General features: G+C 34.9%; 3 protein-coding genes across 8 annotated transcripts; 1 reads left to right on the top strand and 2 right to left on the bottom strand.

Annotated features, from left to right (window-relative positions):
- Nucleotides 1-516: 516 nt before the first annotated feature.
- LOC133699065 (uncharacterized) lies at nt 517-9831 on the bottom strand. Of its 3 annotated transcripts, none has more exons than XM_062122193.1 (12): nt 9647-9831; nt 9161-9300; nt 8878-9061; nt 8105-8187; nt 7777-7975; nt 6124-6245; nt 4981-5047; nt 4002-4052; nt 2457-2509; nt 2079-2289; nt 1465-1635; nt 517-872 (listed from the first exon to the last, which is right to left on the bottom strand). In XM_062122193.1, exons 1-12 carry the CDS (start codon nt 9806-9808, stop codon nt 813-815), a joined length of 1503 nt encoding a protein of 500 aa, XP_061978177.1. In that variant the 5' UTR covers nt 9809-9831; the 3' UTR covers nt 517-812. The 3 variants fall into 3 exon arrangements, with proteins under 3 accessions (XP_061978177.1, XP_061978178.1, XP_061978180.1); XM_062122194.1 differs by having other exon boundaries at nt 6124-6239; XM_062122196.1 differs by lacking the exons at nt 7777-7975; nt 8105-8187 and having other exon boundaries at nt 9647-9830.
- Nucleotides 9832-10715: 884 nt separating this feature from the next.
- LOC133698612 (NADPH-dependent pterin aldehyde reductase) lies at nt 10716-14079 on the bottom strand. Of its 3 annotated transcripts, none has more exons than XR_009843166.1 (6): nt 13671-14079; nt 13526-13595; nt 13231-13424; nt 12451-12623; nt 11101-11287; nt 10716-11018 (listed from the first exon to the last, which is right to left on the bottom strand). XR_009843166.1 is itself a non-coding variant. In XM_062121595.1 (5 exons), the coding sequence occupies exons 1-5, from the start codon at nt 13917-13919 to the stop codon at nt 11218-11220; spliced, it is 756 nt and encodes a 251-aa protein (XP_061977579.1). In that variant the 5' UTR covers nt 13920-14078; the 3' UTR covers nt 10716-11217. The 3 variants fall into 3 exon arrangements, 1 of the variants encoding a protein (XP_061977579.1); XR_009843165.1 differs by having other exon boundaries at nt 11121-11287; nt 13671-14078; XM_062121595.1 differs by having other exon boundaries at nt 10716-11287; nt 13671-14078.
- An 862-nt stretch (nt 14080-14941) lies between these two features.
- On the top strand, nt 14942-17008 carry LOC133698662 (uncharacterized). 2 transcript variants are annotated; one of them, XM_062121668.1, is made up of 2 exons: nt 14942-15394; nt 16578-17008. In XM_062121668.1, the coding sequence occupies exons 1-2, from the start codon at nt 15038-15040 to the stop codon at nt 16605-16607; spliced, it is 387 nt and encodes a 128-aa protein (XP_061977652.1). In that variant the 5' UTR covers nt 14942-15037; the 3' UTR covers nt 16608-17008. The 2 variants fall into 2 exon arrangements, 1 of the variants encoding a protein (XP_061977652.1); XR_009843177.1 differs by lacking the exon at nt 14942-15394 and adding an exon at nt 16056-16460.
- Nucleotides 17009-18719: the final 1711 nt, after the last annotated feature.

Here is an 18719-nt window from a genome sequence, read left to right as displayed (position 1 = left end):
CCCCCCTCCCCCATTATCATTATTTGCGTGATCCTCCCCCAAATAGACTTTGATATCTGTGATTGTTAAAGATCTAGTAGTCAGGTGAAAATGCAATAAAATGAATTTTTTTAAAAATATTTTTAAAAATTTTAATATCAGTGTATTAAAATCATATGCTTTTTTATACTAGCACTTTTAAAAATTCAATATACAATCTTAGAACCTGCTAATGTATTTTTGTACGTTTCAAATCATGGTTGAAATGAAAAGCAGCTAAAATAATGCTTTTCATTTCGAAGCACAGTTTGAAATTCTAAGAATCTAAAGGAAAGAAAAATACGCAGACAAACACTCTTTAGGGTTCTAAGCAAAATGCAAAATAGAAAATGTCGCACACGGTATATGGTATGTTTATTTTCCCTAATTTTCATGTAATATTAGTGTAAATGCTCACATTCAACTTGCATTATGAAGTCGAGAACCTCGAATCTTTATGAGGAGAAACAATGGTCATCCATAGTCAAAGACTACCAATTTGAAATGAAATTTCTTTATAATCTATTTTTTTCAAGGTGAAATAGAATTTTGCTGCTGCTGTCGGTGCAAAGCTTAACCATGGTTTAGCAGATGAGATGACACCACACTTAACCATCGTTTAGCGGTTGGAATGACAACACCAAACCCTTGATATGTTAATTTCCTGTGATTATATACAAACCCTTAATGGTGAACTTTTGGGAGCAGAAAAGTGCAGAAAATATATTTACAGAGATTATGGAAACAAGTAGCAAGATGTCCTAGTTTTTCAACAACATCAATGCATTTTGATTCTATTTTATGCCCTCCTTAAGCGGACCGGAATCGTGAATTAGTTTCATAACAAGCTTAACCTGCAAAAAAGAAGAAGAAAAGGAATGGTTAATCAGAGAAATGCAATGAACTTACTGAAAGCTTATTATATATACTAATGGCAAACAGGCAATAAATTCTTAATGGAACACCATGGGCAATTCCATTTGCTACGAAATTTCAGAGATCAACACCATCTAGAGGTCTAAGTCATTAAATGCATTTCAATCTTGTATTATCCCCTGGAGGATAAAAATCTTTCAGGGATGATGGAGAGCCGGATCGGATGTTTCTTTCTCTTAAATCAACAGAATAGACAACATTCCCAAATAAGCAAGGAAAGATGCTGGTTTCAAATTCTCTATAAGAAAGGATAGAGATTTCTTATATCATCATTATTATTATTGTGTATCTAAATGAATACAACTGCCCTTGATCTCATCGGCATCTTATTTACATATAAGATGGAGTTTTGGATCACAGATATCAATGGAATTCAGATCATATACCTCACGCTAGCCGTCATAAAGGAAGAAAAACCCTAAATTGTCCTGATGCACATGCTAAGTGGTGAAAGAAAGGAGCTTCAACTCAGGATATTACCATTATAAAAACCTATGCACGAGACCATACCTGGGTTGATTCCCGCACGAGAAATTCCTCTATAGCTTTCCTGAAAGCTTCATCAATGAGGTAATGGCAGCTATAAGTTAACACAGGCAGGTAACCACGCTGAATTTTATGCTCACCCTGAGCTCCTGCTTCTACTGTGTTCAAGTTAAGTTCAATGGCCGCCTCTATTGCCTGCATGTGATAACCGAGTGTGGATAAATACTCATGTCGTTAATGACTGCTGCAAATGATGCTCTATAGACTACAGCAATGCCGTGGAAGCTCCAGAAGGTAACTTCTGTCAGTGTCTGTGTCACTGCAACTGCTTACATGAAATGACACTGGCTATCCTTGGCCAGGAATATCACAGAGAAAGATGGAGCGAGGATTCCCCAAAAATAATTTGGTCCCCACAGCTTATTATTAAGAAATGCAGAAGGTCAACAAGGTCAACAGACTTGGTTGCATAGCCCACATAAAATTAAAGAACAGGGTCCATAGTTAAGTTTATCGAGCTTAAAACTTATGATTACTGTTGTATTCAACATGGCATCATTAACAGACAGCAGGTGGTTGATAATGCAGTTCAGCACAGAAAATGAAAAATGAAAAACTTCAAGAAATCAGATCAAAACCTGGTAATAGCATGCTTCAAAATGCAAGCTTGGATAGTAGGCTTTTGGATGACATCCCCATAGACGTCCAAATAGAGTATCTCCACCAATAATGTTAAGAGCTCCTGCAACAAGCTCATCCCCTTCTTCAGCAACAACAAGCAGCACCTGATCTCCCATCTTTGACCCCATGGTGTGAAAAAAATCCCTCGTGAGATAAGGAGTACCCCACCTATGGAAAAACAATACCATATTAACAAGGTGGCGATTCGAGCATCTGATATGATTTGACTAAATTCTATGATGATGTGAAGTAAGAACTAATTGTTTGTAGTTATCTATATCAACAAAATTTTGGTGGAAAGAAGGGAAAAAAAGGTTTCAATGATGAGATCAAACTTGTTATCAGTCGTGTTCCTGTAGAAGCTATAGAAGGTATCCCAATGCCTAGCCTGCCAAGACATGAACAAAATACTAGGGTAAGAAATCCTTTTTTTGTACTCTAGAAAGGGAGTGGAAAATCAACAATCAAATTCAAGTAGCCATAACAATGCATGAGCTATAATTTTCTGAAAGAAGACCTAATTACAGAGTGTTAAAAACTCAAAGGCACGCATTCATTATTCATGAGTGATGGATGAATAAGCACAACTCCTTCTGGCCTAGAGAGAATCTTGGATGGATGTCATCTCTTTGGCACCATTCAAGCTAGATAACAACAGCAGAACTAGGAAGTAGATATTTAAAGCAAACACTCAGGTACCACCTGTGTTTTGGGTTTGTTTTCAAACTCTAGAAATAACACCTGGAACTGACAAAACATTGAAAACTTTGCTTCAGATTCTATAATTCAGAGTGGTCAGTATGGCAAAATGGAATGACTCTTTATGTACCATTCCTAGTAGCTCCGTCCGTATGGCAACATGGAAAAAGGTTAAAAAATAGATGCATAATTAGAGTACACTTTCAGCTTTCAGCTATTCAAACAAATACAATTTCTCCTTTTCATCTCTCTCCTCTCTCCCCCTCAACCTAAATCCCACTACACAATATTTTTTCATGACCTTTTTATACTAATTGACAAGTTTAGTTTATTCTTTATTTAATTCAGTTTTGGATTCAGATACATTTACAAAACAAGACAATGTTTGAAGGCAAATGTCTATACATATGGTCTGTGTGTTTTGGGGGGGTGGAAGGCAACGTCATAATTTCTTGGGCGTACACTTCTCTTCTACAAAAACTGATACAGTTGAGTAGTGAGATGCTCGAACCTCCAAACATCATTTCAAATAAATTTAATGATTAGGAAAAGCTCAAGGAACTTGAGAAGCTTGGTCATGTTCATTTTGGAACCCATTTTGTTTTTCATTTATTCATGTGAAGGTAGATTTAACTGCTCCATTTATATGCCTATTCCATTTTTTAACCAGGCATAGGCATGCTCAATTAAAATATAGTTTAATTAATCTTTCTGCTTTGATCAGAGCTTATTCCCTTTGTATTCTTTTTATATAGATATTCAGAAAGTAGCTCCTGTAGGGCACTTTCGTTTTCTATACATAAAATTGAATCTTATCAATGCATGTCAGTTCAATGTGATTTTAATTATTCTGTATTTTAAATTCATATCTTCCAAGATTTGATTCATTTGATAATATTTCTACAAATCTATCAAATATCAAGAGGCACCACTAATGTAACAGAGACATTATATTCAATGCTTATGCAATGATAAAAATGTCAAATGACAAGTTGCTTTGCTATACATTATGAACTCCATATGAAGAAAATCAATCACGTTGAAACAAGATTACAGCATGTTTAAGACCATATGATATGCAAAACAATAAAAAGAAAAAATAGAATCTACAGACTAAAAAATTACGTGATAACATATATTACCATTAAAATTCATCACTAGCAGATACAATTACTAAATACCTTTATTTCATAACCCCGAAGACGTTTCATACTCAAGTTTTGAGTAGAAACCTGCATTAAGAAAGTTCAGTCAGACAGCATCGTCAAAATAAATGTTACTACCTGATTACGGAAGCACTCAGGACCTAAACCTAAATTAAGCCAAGGAAACAGAGTAAACAGAGTCCAAATCATATGTAAATGGGAAAGAATAATCAACTAGGACTAGATTCTCAAGACCTAACAAATCACGTTCAATGATGATACTGTGGTTTTTGAAAGTAGGCAATGCATTGTGTCTCCCGCTGAAAGATCAATAACTATCATCATATTAAGAGAGTGCAGAGGAAAATGCCATAACATATAACTACAGATCATTGATCATGATGAGTTTCACAAAAAAAACAATAGAAGTCAGCCCCAATTTGGTCAATTTTGCTTCCATGGGTTTGACAAGGTCTATGAAATGTATAGCATGAACGAGAAAGATGTCACAAATGCATTCTCTCTTCTCTGCTATTTTTTTACCTATTTCTCTTATTGAGCAAAATATCAGGCAGGCGGTTCAGTCCAATGCCATATGTGTCAGATATGGATTTCCTCCAATATATTAACATTATCTGATTCAAATGCTGGATTTTCCTGAGATTTTCTATGATTTGAGATGCAAACTTTAAGGGAAAAAAAGTTTCATCCTCTGTCAAGATATGTGCAACAAATAACCATGACCAAGATTTAAACCATGTAGTGTAACTTAACCGACAATAGTATATGTTGATCCTTTTAGATCACAACAAAGAATCCAAATGTAGGACCAATAAGAAAACTTTCAAGTTCTTAATAATAAACTAGCATGCCTCATCATGCAATGGTGCAAGCATTGTGTGCTTCCTGTAGCACTCAGATCAACAGACATAGGCTTTACAAGCCAATGTAAAGAGGCACAATTCAAACTCATTTGAGTGAGCGTGATGGGACTAAGGAAGAAAAGGAGATGAACCTTTTTGCGCTCTTGACGAATATTTTTTCTTTTACTTTGCTTCATATCCATCAAGAATTCATCAAAACTGCAGCAATGTAAGGAAATTCTAAACAAAATTTTATCCGTATATAAACAAGAAAAACAAATTAGATCTAGCATTAGGTCAAGATGAAGTGGCTGGGTGATTGATTCTGCTGAGAGGAAAAAAAAAGCACTTCAAGGACTTGCTATATAAAATCATACATGATATTTAGAGCAAGATGAGTTCATGCAGTCAGAGACTATGAGATCTCAAGTCTGACAGGTATTTCAAACAGGGGAACTTAATTAACTAGCGCATACTCATTGTTGCTGTTTAAGTATTCATGAGCCACGGGTTTATGAAAAACATGAAGAGCCTTAGCTGTCAATTTGTAAAAATGTAGGCTTAATTTCAAGTAAAGGAAATTTGGTGGGACTGTGAGGTGGCTGGGAACAAGTAGTCATAATTAGATTTATAATATTACCTGAAAAAAGTTTAAGCTAACTGACATAGGTTTAAGTTATTGATTTCCTTTTTCTTTCTGTTGTGAATAAAAGGCCCTTGGAAAGGGGATGTATTACTGCACAAGTTCACATAAAAAGACCAGGGAAACTAAAGGCACCACCATCAAAGGTAAGATAGATAGATCAGGCTTTACTCAGATGGAGATTTATGAGCAAACAGAAAATGTAGAGATATTCTCGCTTAATATGGAACTTGTGTGCAGATGACAGTGTAGCATAATTGACAAAAACAAAAGGTTGTCATAGTCATACTAAATTGTAAGAGAGGTGGGTGTTAAACAAGCCATAGATTTCTTGACATTATTAATGGCATATTGCACAGCATAATCTCAGACACACTCTATAAACTGCAGTACAGGAAGGCAACAAGTTTCCGGACACTGTTGAGAAAACCATGACTTGCCTTCCCAAATCAACTTTTCACTGATTGCTTGGTAGCGGGGTTTTTCCTTCCTTTGATGCAATTCATAATTAGATATTGCATCATAATTGTATAAATTCTGAAATTATAAACTGCAAACTTACCTTAAAAGAGAGTGCAAGGAACTTTGACTGGACTCGAACTTTAAATGAGCAAAATAATTCACTTTACATGGTACCTCATGAAACACTCACTTTTTATAGTTACGATTTTTCCAGTGATACTGCATTCCAATCCTCTGCAGAAATCCCTTTTCCTTCAGCATGTGCCACTCTTTTTCAGTGGGGAAGGTGACGTGCAGTGATGAGACCTGGGACTATGAAAAGAAATAAAGCAATCAGAAAATTAATTCCAGGTTAAGTGGAAAATGAATGGTCTTCAGAAGTCCTTTGCTAGTGATCCAAACATCTTAGACTGGACAGTTCTTCTGATAAAAAAAAAGGAAACAATCACAAGTGCATCTAAGAGTAACAGATTCCTAGAAACTGAATTAAACTAATAATAATATGTAGGAAGTTGTGAACAAATGGACAGATCTTATAAAGTTAAAGTCAATCACGAAATGAGATTCAACTAGAATGATTGATATTAACACTCTCCAAAATCTTTTCAAACCCATGATAAGCATTGCTTGTGAAAGTGTCTCTGCATTTGAAAATGCAGAGACAGGTCACAAACAAACACAGAATCTCTCACCACCTCCACCAAGGAAATTTTCTCTTTTCTCAAGTTGATTGCCTCCTCTCGTTTTTCTTCTCCGGCCTTCTATCAACAAATGCAAGTTTATTTAGATAAGCTCCAAGTCACAACCAACCCAAGTCACAACCAACCCCATCCTCTCTCTCTCTCTCTCTCTCTCTCTCTCAAATTTAAAAAAAAAGGAAAGAAAGAAAGAAAGCAGGTGGCAAAAAGAGTTCAAAGTATTGTATTCTTCCACTCAAAACTGAGAAAAGATCATTTTTCGTGATTGTGAAAATTTCAGCTACCAGTTTTGTACAATAGTCTATCATGCTTGATCTCTGAGAAAAGATCATTTTTCACAATTGTGAAAATTTCAGCTACCAGTTTTGTACAATAGTCTATTATGCTTGATCAAATGACAAAACAATATTCAGTGGATAGTTAAGGTTGCATGATTATTGATTCCTTTTTTCCTAACTACAATTTAGTATAATTGAAAACTAATTTGCAGCTGTAGACGATTTTGGTGATCAGAGAACAACAATAACATCAATTCTCCTACTGAATGATGTCATCAAGGCCATGGTTTAACCAAACTACCACAATTATAAAGCAATATTTTTCTAACACATCCTACTATAGATCCATAATAAAGTTCCCACCTTCTAGAAACATCAGTCTACCTGAAACAATCCATAATAAAGTTCCCACCTTCTAGAAACATCAGTCTACCTGAAACAATCCAATCAAATTGGAACAGGAGAGTTGATGCCAATGACACGGATGAACAGTGAAAATCACTCAGTCTTATGGCTGGTTTCTAGATTTATAAACCACCATCAGGTTTACATGAAAGAGCCATTTACAGATAAAATACATTCTTGAACAGTATTTTAGAAAAGAAACATAGAGTTGATTGTGAAATGGAAACAATAACTCTGCTCACTTAACCATCTTACAGAAATACATTTGGACACATTCCTTGAAAATAAAACCCCCATTAATCACTCGAGTTAAAAAATTATTTAGATAGAGTTAGAAGAATAAAATTGAGAAAGAATCCTTGAGAAACCAGAAATATTTTCTCGTGACCTTGCATGTAATGGAAAAGGGAATAAAAACATGCATGAAAGCAGCAGTATTAATATATCAATTTAATGTCACACCTTGGCTGCCAGATCCTTCAGGGCAGAGACTAGAACATCAAAAAGTTGATCTCTGAAGGGGGTATTGCGGACCAGAATCCTTGGACCAGTTACTGGAGTGAAAGGCACACAACACTGAAACTTTGGATAATACCTTGATCCGAAACCATAGTAGGCATCAGCCCAAGAATGGTCAAAAACAAATTCGCCATAGGAATGGCTGCACATCCAAGTAAAAGAGATGAAACAACAGCTAACCAATAGAAGTGTTTAAAATTGAATTGTTAAAAGGATTGTAGAACAAGGTAGATAAGAATTGGCAGTATGGGCAGCATAGAAGATGCAGAACCTTTTAAGATAGAGTGGAACAACACCCAAAACATTATCAGATTCATCCTTAGCAACAATGTGGCTAGGCATCCATCCAGTCTCCTGGAGTTGATTCAAAAAGAAAATTAACACAGCAGCAGAACATTCAAGCTTAATTTTATTATTCTAGTAGTTTACTACCCATGTCACACAATATCCAAAAGGAGATAAATTTCTTAACCAAGATGTTAAAGTATTTCAGTTTCATTATCATCCGGTCCAACACTGAGGAAGACCAGACATAAATTGAACTCACATCCAAGATGAGACCAGCAGTCCCTGACTCAAGAAAAAAGTAAGATGGCAACTCTTTCTAATAAGCAAATCCAATGTGGTGAGGAAGGACAATTTTGGTGGCCCTTTGATCAGTGCTGTCCTTCACGAATCCAAGGTGAGTTTACATCAGTGCTGTCCTTCACGAATCCAAGGTGAGTTTACAGCTCGAAATGAAATTTTCAGTGTTTCAAGCAGGAATTTCAACTGCTATAACATAGCTCACAAGAGATCTGTTGTTTGGGAATATTTTGTAATTGAAAAGGGATTTACACCACATAAAATGGAAATCAGTCAAAGCAATACATCCACGACCAACAATTTATGTTAAATTGGAAATGAAGAAGCAAAACAGACTCATTTTTCAGGGCTAACTGAAAGACAGCCAATTATATTACTCTCAAGTGATGTCCAAGTGAGACCTATGCTGATTTAATGACAGAACTTGGAGAAGCTTAGAGTGAAGCAATGATTCTCAACCTTAACTGCCGAGCGTGACTCTTCCAAGCTTGAAAGAAAACCATGGCTAAGAAATGGATTAAACTTGTCAGGGCCAGTAGCATCCAAATTGCAGGCATCCCATTCATGCGACGAAACTTCTGAGATTGAAGAAATGATGGAAAGTGAAATCCTCTTAGGTGTTATTTGTTTTTCCAAACCACCCCTGAATTTAAAACCAACAAGATTGGAATTAGCTGCTAACACAAGAAGGAAAAAGATTCCAAATTCTGTGGGACCATCAAATATAACCTCCAAGCCTGACCCTGTTAGAATGGAATCTTGTAGTGAAACTGAAACATCCAATTCTTTTGGCTGCACAGACTTCTTCGATCCCCAAAACAGTGCACTGATTTTAGATTCCTGAACTGCAGTCCCCGCAACCTGTCTGGATGATGATTTTGCCTGCAATTACAAGAATTAGATGCATATGTTCTCATCATCATCTCTTTGCACATCCCCAGTTACAATGATAGCAGCCTAAGACAAAAGTAGTAAAAGACAGTAGTTGATGTGCACAAACATATTCAACCAAGACATAGAATTCAAGCTTTAACCAGACAACTTAGATTCCTAGTAAAATTTCATTCAAGGTAATGCATGACTTCAAGACCATCTTCCATGCTATGAAAAAACACGAAACATGGATCATCATGTACACTTTTTGAAGACAAAAATAAATCAGTCAGCTTACAAATGACCTGAGATGTCAAGAGAGAAAAGTAAAAATCACGAGAAGAAGAAGACTTACAAGGTAAGATGGGAAGTGGCCCAGAAATGGCGAAGGCTTGCAGTAGTAGCTCATTACTACTGCTGCCATGGCCACAAAATTCTTGGCTCTCTCTCTCTTTCTGAAACCCGGAAAAAATAGAGAGAGAGAGAGAGAGAGAAAAAAAATCAGTAATGACTTCATCCACGTTGCCAGCTACAGCGCCATATGTTCTTTTAGATTCATCAATTCTTCCACTTTCATCCTTGTTGTTTCCAATTTCTCAATACCATTCCCGTTTTTTCAAAAAAAAATAAAATACATACTTACATGAGCCGATTCAAGTCCCAGTCACATATAGACCTAGTTGATTTATTATTATTTTTTATTAAAATAATACTGTTTTATTTTTTTTATAAAATATATTATCTTGTTTTATAAAATAAAAAATTAAAATAATATTGTTTTGATAAAAAAAAATTAATTCAAAAAACCCAACTCCAATCAATTTGCGAGTTGGCGATACTAAAAAAATATATTTTATTTTATTTATTAAAAGTAGAATTATTTTAATTTATATATAATCCTTTTTGTATTTTAGATTAACATTTTTTTTCAAAATAAAATGATATTAATAAAATCATATCCTTCTCTTTTATTTTTACATTTTCACCAGGTGACCCTCACGGGCTAAATTTTATAACTACACGAAAAACTCCTTTCGCGTAAAAATACAAGTATAGTCTAGTCCTTAGACTTTGTAATTTTGCAAGCTATACACGGGACTAAAATCTTCTTCCAGCAAGTCTAGCACAAATTTGGTGTCTCTAACCCTTATTGTGGACTCGAACACAGAATTCTCCATGTTTTTTAACTGTGAACAGATTGATTAAGAACTGTCTTGGTTCTTACATTTTACAGCACCTTTGTAGAACTGATTCTATGGTAGTGTGCAGCATATAATGTGATGGGCTCGAGGTTTACACCTTATGCATCCATGCAGTCTAGAAAAGTTAAAAAATAAGAAGATTTCAGCTAAGATAGCTGAGGGGGAGTTATTTTATTCAATGTTGAAATTCCAAGCAACCAATGATTTTGTACAGGAACAAGATTGGCAAGAAGACCACTTTTTAAATTCTAACACCAGAATCGTGCAACCAAAACTTCCATGCAAGTGCAAGAAAAAATTGTAAGTTTCTTTAGCTGGACAAGAACAAATTCTTGACAAATCTTTCGACATTGAGAAAAGCTAAAACATGCTGAAGAGCATAAACAGATTTCATTCAAACTCTCATCCCAATATATGTATCATGCCCGTGAAAAAATCCCATCGGTTCTCGATGCCTCGTCAGTTCTAGGTAAACATCTGATGTCCTGAGAAAAACTCTCCCGTTCCATCCATGAAAGTAACCAACTGTTGCAGGTCAGTGATTAGTTTATATTCGGAGGCTGATTTGCCAGAATAGAAATAAGAAAAGGATAATATTGTCATTGACCTCATGACACGACTACAAACCAATTTCAACACTGAGGGGATAAAATATCCTTGATTGAGAGGCCAGGGGTTTCCAATGCAACAAACAAGTGCCCTGAGTGCTGATTAGGAACTTGTATCACACAGTGAGAGATGCACCATTATCTGCTTCTGTTAGATTGAGTATCATTGTGGCTGCTTTTAGGGCCCTGATAATCATGGACAAAGGGTTAGCCGGTTAAGTGAGAAACAGGATGGTCCCAGGGATATTCATAACAAAGAAAGGGAGCAAATATAAACAAGTAAGGTTGGTGCACGCGAGACAGTTGCGTACATCAATTCAGTACATCACCCTGCTTGGCATGAGTTTGTGACTAAGCACGAAAACCAATATATTTTTATGGTTGCAGATAAACAAGAAATATGCCTGTTTATTTTGTTCCTTCTTCAAATCTCTTCTGTTCTTTTTGTCTATGCACGTATGAGAATCAAACAGTACCAAAATCTGGCACAAGACTGTGGTAGTAAGAGTATTGTCTTTTCATCTTTTGACTATCAGTGTCTACCAGAGCATTTTGTGTCAAATTAAATCAATAAATAATACATCCTGAACATAGTTTTATGTTATACAGTGACAAAATAAGATTTGAAAAATCAACATGCAAGTTAACTTAACCAGGATATTGAGCATCTTCGCCTGTTACTGGGTTGCTTCAACAACTTTCATAAGAGATTCCTACTTCTATTGTTTTAATATATACACTTTCTCTTTCTTCTTTCTTCTTCTTCTTTTTTTTTTTTTGCAATTGTTATGTATTCTGATTTTGAACTGGCAAATTTTGCACTCGTTCACTACAATTTGAGCATTAGATTAAATTATTCAATCACACAAAAATAAATATTTCAAGACACTTGTGTTATGCCAAGTTGATTCACTACTAATTTACTTAATGAAACCTTCACTTCAGATGCTCAACATGTCCTTAGCTACATCTCCTATGCTATATTTTTTATTTCTTCGTAGCACATGTGTTTGAACCTGAAGAAGACTATATCCATGCAAAATAATTATGAGAAGAAACTTGACAGGAACAAAAGACTGAATTTTAATACCATTTCAACTATTACTGTATTGGCCTTTCAAACCAGTTCTCAAAATTTTAATATAACTTCTTGCAAGATATATGTAAAGGACAAGATAACACATTTAATTTCACTGCATTACCAACAGAAACAGAAACAAGTTTTTCCTATAAAATTGATATAAATATATAACTCATAGAACTCATGCACAAATTCATAGAGCCATTAATTATGTTAAACTTTATTCAGCAAAGGGCAAAGATGATCTTATAGGGAGTAAACTAGATACCATGTATCAGGATCCTGGTACAGAGAAGCTGAAGTGCCAAAGCATGACGTGAGCATGTCAGTATGTATCACACCAGGATTAAGAGCGACAATTGCCATTCCTTCTGGCAACTCCTTCGCCACTGATCTACTTAAACCCTCCACAGCCCATTTAGATGCACAATAAGGTGCAACCTGTACAAGATAAAACTGGTCAAAAACTAAAAAAAATGCAGTTCAGAAGAAGTGCATAAGGCCACTTTGAAACAGAGACTTCACAAAAAATAAATAAATAAGAAACCCCACAATCCCAATACCAATAAATCAATGCAAGCAGATATCTACAATACATGGAATAAGCCAAACTATATCACTTTTCCAAGGGTAGGTTTGCTTTAGGTCCCAACACTAAATTTATGTTTTGGATCTTCCCTTCATTAAAATTTGTTTGCTCTAAGATACCTTAACATCGATGTTTTGATTAAATATAACAAGATGGTTCCTTTTCAATTCTCAAATATATCAAAACGTCTACAATTTTTCAAAACATGCAAGATTTTTCGGCCATCATTTCCTAAACTTTTCTCCTTTAATTCTTAAGGATCAGTATTTCATGGTAACATCTAATCTTAAGTTGTTGAGGACACGTGCCGTTATTGTCCAAAAACAAACAAAATCTTAAAATTCATTAGCCTCCTAATTGATATAACTATAAGGGAACATGAGCAATGCAAATCAGCCACAGGAAAACAACAAAAGAAAGTAATCTTTTTGCGAATTTACTTGCTTTCTACTCACTTACCAGCGCAGCGCCGGACCTTCCCCATCCAGAGGACATGTTAACAATAATCCCTTGCTTGTTTGGTATCATAAGAGGGATGAAATGGCGCAACATATTGGCTATCCCTTTCACATTTGTATCAATAACGCTATCAAATTCTTCTTCACTGACCTCCCAAATCTTCTTGTTTTGGTTAATTGTACCCGCATTGTTCACTACATACCCAACAAACAATACCCGGCCGAATCAATTTTACTACAAATCCTATACAAAAATAAATAAATAAAACTTTAAAAAATTAATTAATTAATCTTACCTATGATATCAGGAACGCCTTTCTTCTCAACAACAATACGCGCAAGCTCTTCAACACTGCTATTTGATTTCTGCGACCAAAATTAATTATTAATTGATTGATTTAGAAAATTAAATAATAAAAGATAGAGATGATAGTATAGTACCACGTCGGCGTCGAGGAGGAGGTGCTTATCGGAGGAGAATTGAGACTGGAGAGAATTGAGATTGTCCTGGGAACGGGAGCAGCCGATAACAATGTGACCTCTCTTGTCTAATTCTAGGGCTAATGCTCTCCCTAGACCCTTCCCCACTCCTGTTATCATCACCTTCTTGCTGCCTCCTCCTCCTGCTGCTGCGGCGGTTGCCGCCGCTCTGCTCACTGTCCCAAGCGCCGTCGTTGTTGGAACCGTCATCCTGCTCTGAAATTGCTCTGTTAGTATTGTTACAGGTAAAGAATAAGATATGTCGCGATAGTTGGGTGCAAATTGCAGAGCTACACCACGTGTCTTGTGGTGGGGGTTGTTTTGTCTTTTGCTGTATGATGTGGAGTGTTCTGGTCCTCTGGACTCTGGTTTTTGCGTTTGCAACAGTGTCAGCTTCAAAAAAAAACATTTTTAAGTATTTTTTTTATAGTTGTTATGTATTATTATTAAAATATACTTTAATATATTTTAATAGTAAATTATAATTTTAAAAAATATATCGCAACATAATATCAAATGATGCGAAGTGGTATGGTTTTAAAACTTGATGAGAAATTATTTTAAGATAAAATTTAGATTATTGTAATCAATTTGTATCAACTTAATTCAATAAAAACAAATTAAAATTAATGGGTTGATAATAAATGTTTGATAAGATTATATAACAATTAGGGTTTTTGAATAGATTATTCAAGTTTTTCTTTGTTTTTTTTAATTTATATCAATTAATGCCTCAACTTGACCAGTCTATTTGTCGAGCCAAATTAGATTTTAAAATAATATTTGATATGTTTATTTTTATTAATCTAAAATGATATCATTTTAAATAATTTTTAAAGATAAAATGATATTATTTAATAAAAAATAAATAAATTAAGTTTATCCTTGTTTTGATCTTATTAATTAAATCGATGATTAATTTAATAAATTAATTGATTTGATTCTAAAATAATTAAATACTTTATTGTTTTAGCTTTTTAAAAATTAATATTGATTTATATTGATTTTGAATGATTTAGTCATCTCTAAGTTTTAAATTAGATTATGGATCCGGCCTCGCTTTATAATTATGTTTTATAATAAATTGGTAATTTTATTAAGATAGTGTTTGATATTATAATAATAATTTTTTTAAAAAATAATATTAAAAATGACATTTTTTATTTTTAAAATTAATTTTTTATATTCATATATTCATATTCCCTGGTTCAGGTACAAGTTAAATTTACAAAATATTTCAAGAATTATTCAAATTCATAAATTCCCTACGAAACAAGGCTGGAGCCAACCCTGTGGAAAACCGAAAGAACTAGAAAGACGAAAATAAAATGTTGAAGTTCCTCTCAAAGGTAAAAATTGAATTCAACGCACTAGACCCCCGCGTAGCCTCATGTATGGAGTTCTTAGCTCAATGCAATGCCCGCAAGGCCAAAGAATCCAACCCTGCTTGCCAGCTTCTTGTCAAGCGCCGCACCGACGATTTCCCACCACAGATCACTGTCACTTTCGTCAACGGCGTCGAGGAAGCTTTCGATGCCACTTCTACTCCTGCACAGGCCATTAGGACCATGATTTTGGAAAAGGGTCAGCTTCTTGAGACCGAGCAAATGTTTCGTGAGGCTGGTGAGAAGTGGCCTGTTATTATCCCTGAAGAAGAGCTCCACCAGTTTGCTCCCGGTACTAAGGTTAGTGCTTGCTGGTTGTATTTGGTTGTTTGATTAGGTGGTTTTCTTGCTCTCGTTTGGACATTTTGTCGAACAGGTGGTGTGTTTTGTTGTTACTCCATGGTAGGACTTGACATCTTGACATCCATTGTGATTTTCATCCATGGGTCAGTTCTAGGTAAACATCTGATGTCTTGAGAAAAACTCTCCCGTTCCATCCATGAAAGTAACCAGCTGTTGCAGGTCAGTGATTAGTTTATATTCGTAGGCTGATTAGCCAGAATTGAAATAAGAAAAGGATAATATTGCCATTGACCTAATGACATGACTACAAACCAATTTCAACACTAAGGAGATAAAAAAATCCTTGATTGAAAGTCCAGGGGTTTCCAATGCAACAAACAAGTGCCCTGAGTGCTGATTAGGAACTTGTATCACACAGTGAGAGATGCACCTTTATCTGCTTCTGTTAGCTTGAGTATCATTGTGGCTGCTTTTAGGGCCCTGATAATCATGGACAAAGGGGTTAGCCGGTTAAGTGAGAAACAGGATGGTCTTATTAATAAAACAGCTGGTTACTTTTATGGATGGAACAGGAGAGTTTTTCTCAGGACATCAGATGTTCTTGACTTAATGGGTGCTTGCCAATCATCCTCACTGGTGTTCTTTATTTCTTTTAATATAATAAAACTGCTTAATTCATAAAAATTATAAAAGAAAAGAAAAGGAAAAGGAGCAGAGCCAGCCCACTTAATTGGCCAAGTTTAATTGCATTGAAAAGGAGGCTCCACCAACTCATGCTTTCATTTAAGTTAGGCAGTCAATCAGTGGTGTGAATTGCCTTCTAACCATCCAGTTTGAATCTTGTTGTGCCTTGATTGCTCATGATTCTTTCTGAGAAAAGGGTTGCTTACCAAGAAAAAGATGAGGCAGGAGGTTGTGAAATGATAGAAATAGGAGTTGGTGCTTAAGGGCGTCATTCACAAAGCTATGCCTTTTCTTACTGAACAATTGTTCCGTTCCCCTTACACTTGGTAATGAGGTGATAATGAGATTGCATCTTCTTTCTGCACTTCACTAGAGCTTGGTAGCCATGCTTATACTCTCCTAGTTTTCCATGATCTATGCTTTCTTTTGCATATTCACATGTTACCACCTCCCTCTATTTTACTTTTTTATAATTCTCTGTTTTTTTTCCTCACAGCCAAGGAAGGCAGAAGAGAAGAAGCAATAATTGTATGTTGTCTGTTCTACTTGCTGCATTGGAGACTCTGGATGACCATAAGCTCTGCCGGAGCAAAGACAGAACTTAATTTTTTGCGAGTTATACCCCCTTTGTAGGCCATGATTTGAACTATGCTAGTGCTGCTAGCTGCATAAGTTTTAATTCTCCATGGAAGTGTTTCGTATGTCTTGATTTTGAAACAATATTGCTTCTTTTTTGATGCGTACTTGTGCTTTGATACTGTTGCTGGATAAAATGCAGCCTGCTGTACTTTATTATCTGTGCTTGCAGACTCGCTGTGTATTTTTCTTCATTATCAGTGCGAGAGTGTTTGTTTTTGTGGCTCCTTCAGCTTTTGAAGCAGTCCACATAAATAAACCGTTTGGTTAATTACTAAACGTAATTTACTATTTATGAGACCCATTATTATTTACGTTTAAAATGCATGCAGGGTAACTGAAAGCAAGTTGAAGTTGTTGCTTCTTTTTCTGCCGTCTTCACTGTTCACTTTGCATTTTTGTAAAGTGAACGGTGAAGAGTTAATTCACTCTCTACTATTTACTTTGTAAAAATGAACAGTCTTCACTGTGAACAGTGGAGAGCGTTTTCATTGTTCATAGCCTAATGCAGCTTTACGCAGCTGACTTTTCTTTCAGGGAAGATTGATCTCTGCATTTGTTTTTTTCACGTAAAAGAGAAAGAACTGTGTTGAATGCAGCTGTTGTATTATCGGGTCAGTGTAAAGCCTACAGATGCTTGGGCTACTCTTAGCTTTTAGTCATTGGGCAGCCAAGTTTCAGGGGTGGGCTTGGTTAAGCGTATCCATGTTCTTTCCTCTTAGGCTTATGGTGAAAATGGTTCTACCTCAAGGGGACGTTCGTTTTTGCGCCCGGTTATGTTTCTTGAAAATATTGATTTTTAAAAAAATATATATTTTTTATTTTTTTAGATTTTTTTTTACTAAATCTCCATTTATATAGCACATGGGCTGTGCTTTGATAGTAAACTACTTTATTGGTTATGGGGACCAAAATATTTTTTAATGCTCTCTTCATCGTTTCTTTTTTGATGCTGCTCAGGATCATACAACAAAGTAGCTAAGGTTCTCAATATATATTTGATTTAATGATATATGAGATATCTTCGAGTTAATACCTTCATGTCTTTCTGATAAACCTAAAAGGATTCGCATTCATAGCTAAAAGAGGCAGAATAAGCCACTTGAAAAGAAGATATAAAAGATTTGGAAAAGGAAGCCATAGAACGCATGAAACAAGACCATTGCATGCCCATAAAAGATCAGTACCATAAGCTTAAAATAGAGCTTGATAGCTTAAAAAACAACAAACCAATACCATAAGTAAGGTATTGATAGCATATAGTAGCAACTCAAACCAACGTTGGCAGCATCAAAAGAGGGCAAGGCACTAGTGCAATAGATAGATAGGATAGCTCTTTTGTCAGTCACCTAATGCCTTTTGAGGAGATAAATTTTAGAATAGGATACAGCCCAGTAATGTTGTTGTCTGAAATAAACGAAGAAATAAACAAAAAGACAGAGAAAAATACCAACCATATAAAAGAAAACGAAGGAAAAACAATAAAAAAGGTTGTTGTCTGACTTAATTTTTTTTATCTGACAGCAGTGTCCCAAACTAGAGTTTGAGAGGAAGTATTTTGTTGAGAAAAGCGAGAGAAATAAATAGAACTCCAGGTCATTTGTTTTCAGTGATATAAGACATCTCATAATTTCTTACTAGAAGGAAAGAAGAAGAAAGCTGCAACACCAACTGAAGTTGAATCTAATAGTAGAGCTCACAGCAAAGCTGCATAGGAGAATGAAACTACAGGAGTTTTATGTCTTGTAATTAATTTATAAGTTTTCAATAAATAAATTTATTTATTTTAAAGACACTTTGTAGAAAGGGATATGTAAATTCCGTCTCAATTTATTGTGTTTGAAAATGTGATTATAATTATTTTTTATTCAAAAATAATATTAAAAAATTAATTTTTTTTATTTTTAACATTAAAATAATCTAAAAACATTAAAAAATATTAATTTAAAATAAATAAAAATATTTTAATTTTTAAAAAAATATTTTTAAAATACAAAAATAA

Source organism: Populus nigra, chromosome 7 (genome assembly GCF_951802175.1).
Source record: "Populus nigra chromosome 7, ddPopNigr1.1, whole genome shotgun sequence".
Classification (NCBI taxonomy): domain Eukaryota; kingdom Viridiplantae; phylum Streptophyta; class Magnoliopsida; order Malpighiales; family Salicaceae; genus Populus; species Populus nigra.
This window is presented reverse-complemented; position numbering and strand designations above follow the sequence as displayed.

What these genes read in the sequence shown, in the direction of transcription:
- LOC133699065 (XM_062122193.1), bottom strand. Translation starts at nt 9,808, where the DNA reads ATGAAGTCATTACTGATTTTTTTTCTCTCTCTCTCTCTCTCTCTATTT. An exon ending in AGTCACGCTCGGCAGTTAAG is followed by an intron (nt 8,188 to 8,877) that starts GTTGAGAATCAT and finishes AATCAACTCCAG; the next exon opens with GAGACTGGATGGATGCCTAG. An exon ending in AAAAATCGTAACTATAAAAA is followed by an intron (nt 5,048 to 6,123) that starts GTGAGTGTTTCA and finishes ACATTGCTGCAG; the next exon opens with TTTTGATGAATTCTTGATGG.
- LOC133698612 (XM_062121595.1), bottom strand. Translation starts at nt 13,919, where the DNA reads ATGACGGTTCCAACAACGACGGCGCTTGGGACAGTGAGCAGAGCGGCG. An exon ending in TCCTCCTCGACGCCGACGTG is followed by an intron (nt 13,596 to 13,670) that starts GTACTATACTAT and finishes TTTTGGTCGCAG; the next exon opens with AAATCAAATAGCAGTGTTGA. An exon ending in AGGCGTTCCTGATATCATAG is followed by an intron (nt 13,425 to 13,525) that starts GTAAGATTAATT and finishes TTGGGTATGTAG; the next exon opens with TGAACAATGCGGGTACAATT.
- LOC133698662 (XM_062121668.1), top strand. Translation starts at nt 15,038, where the DNA reads ATGTTGAAGTTCCTCTCAAAGGTAAAAATTGAATTCAACGCACTAGAC. An exon ending in AGTTTGCTCCCGGTACTAAG is followed by an intron (nt 15,395 to 16,577) that starts GTTAGTGCTTGC and finishes TTTTCCTCACAG; the next exon opens with CCAAGGAAGGCAGAAGAGAA.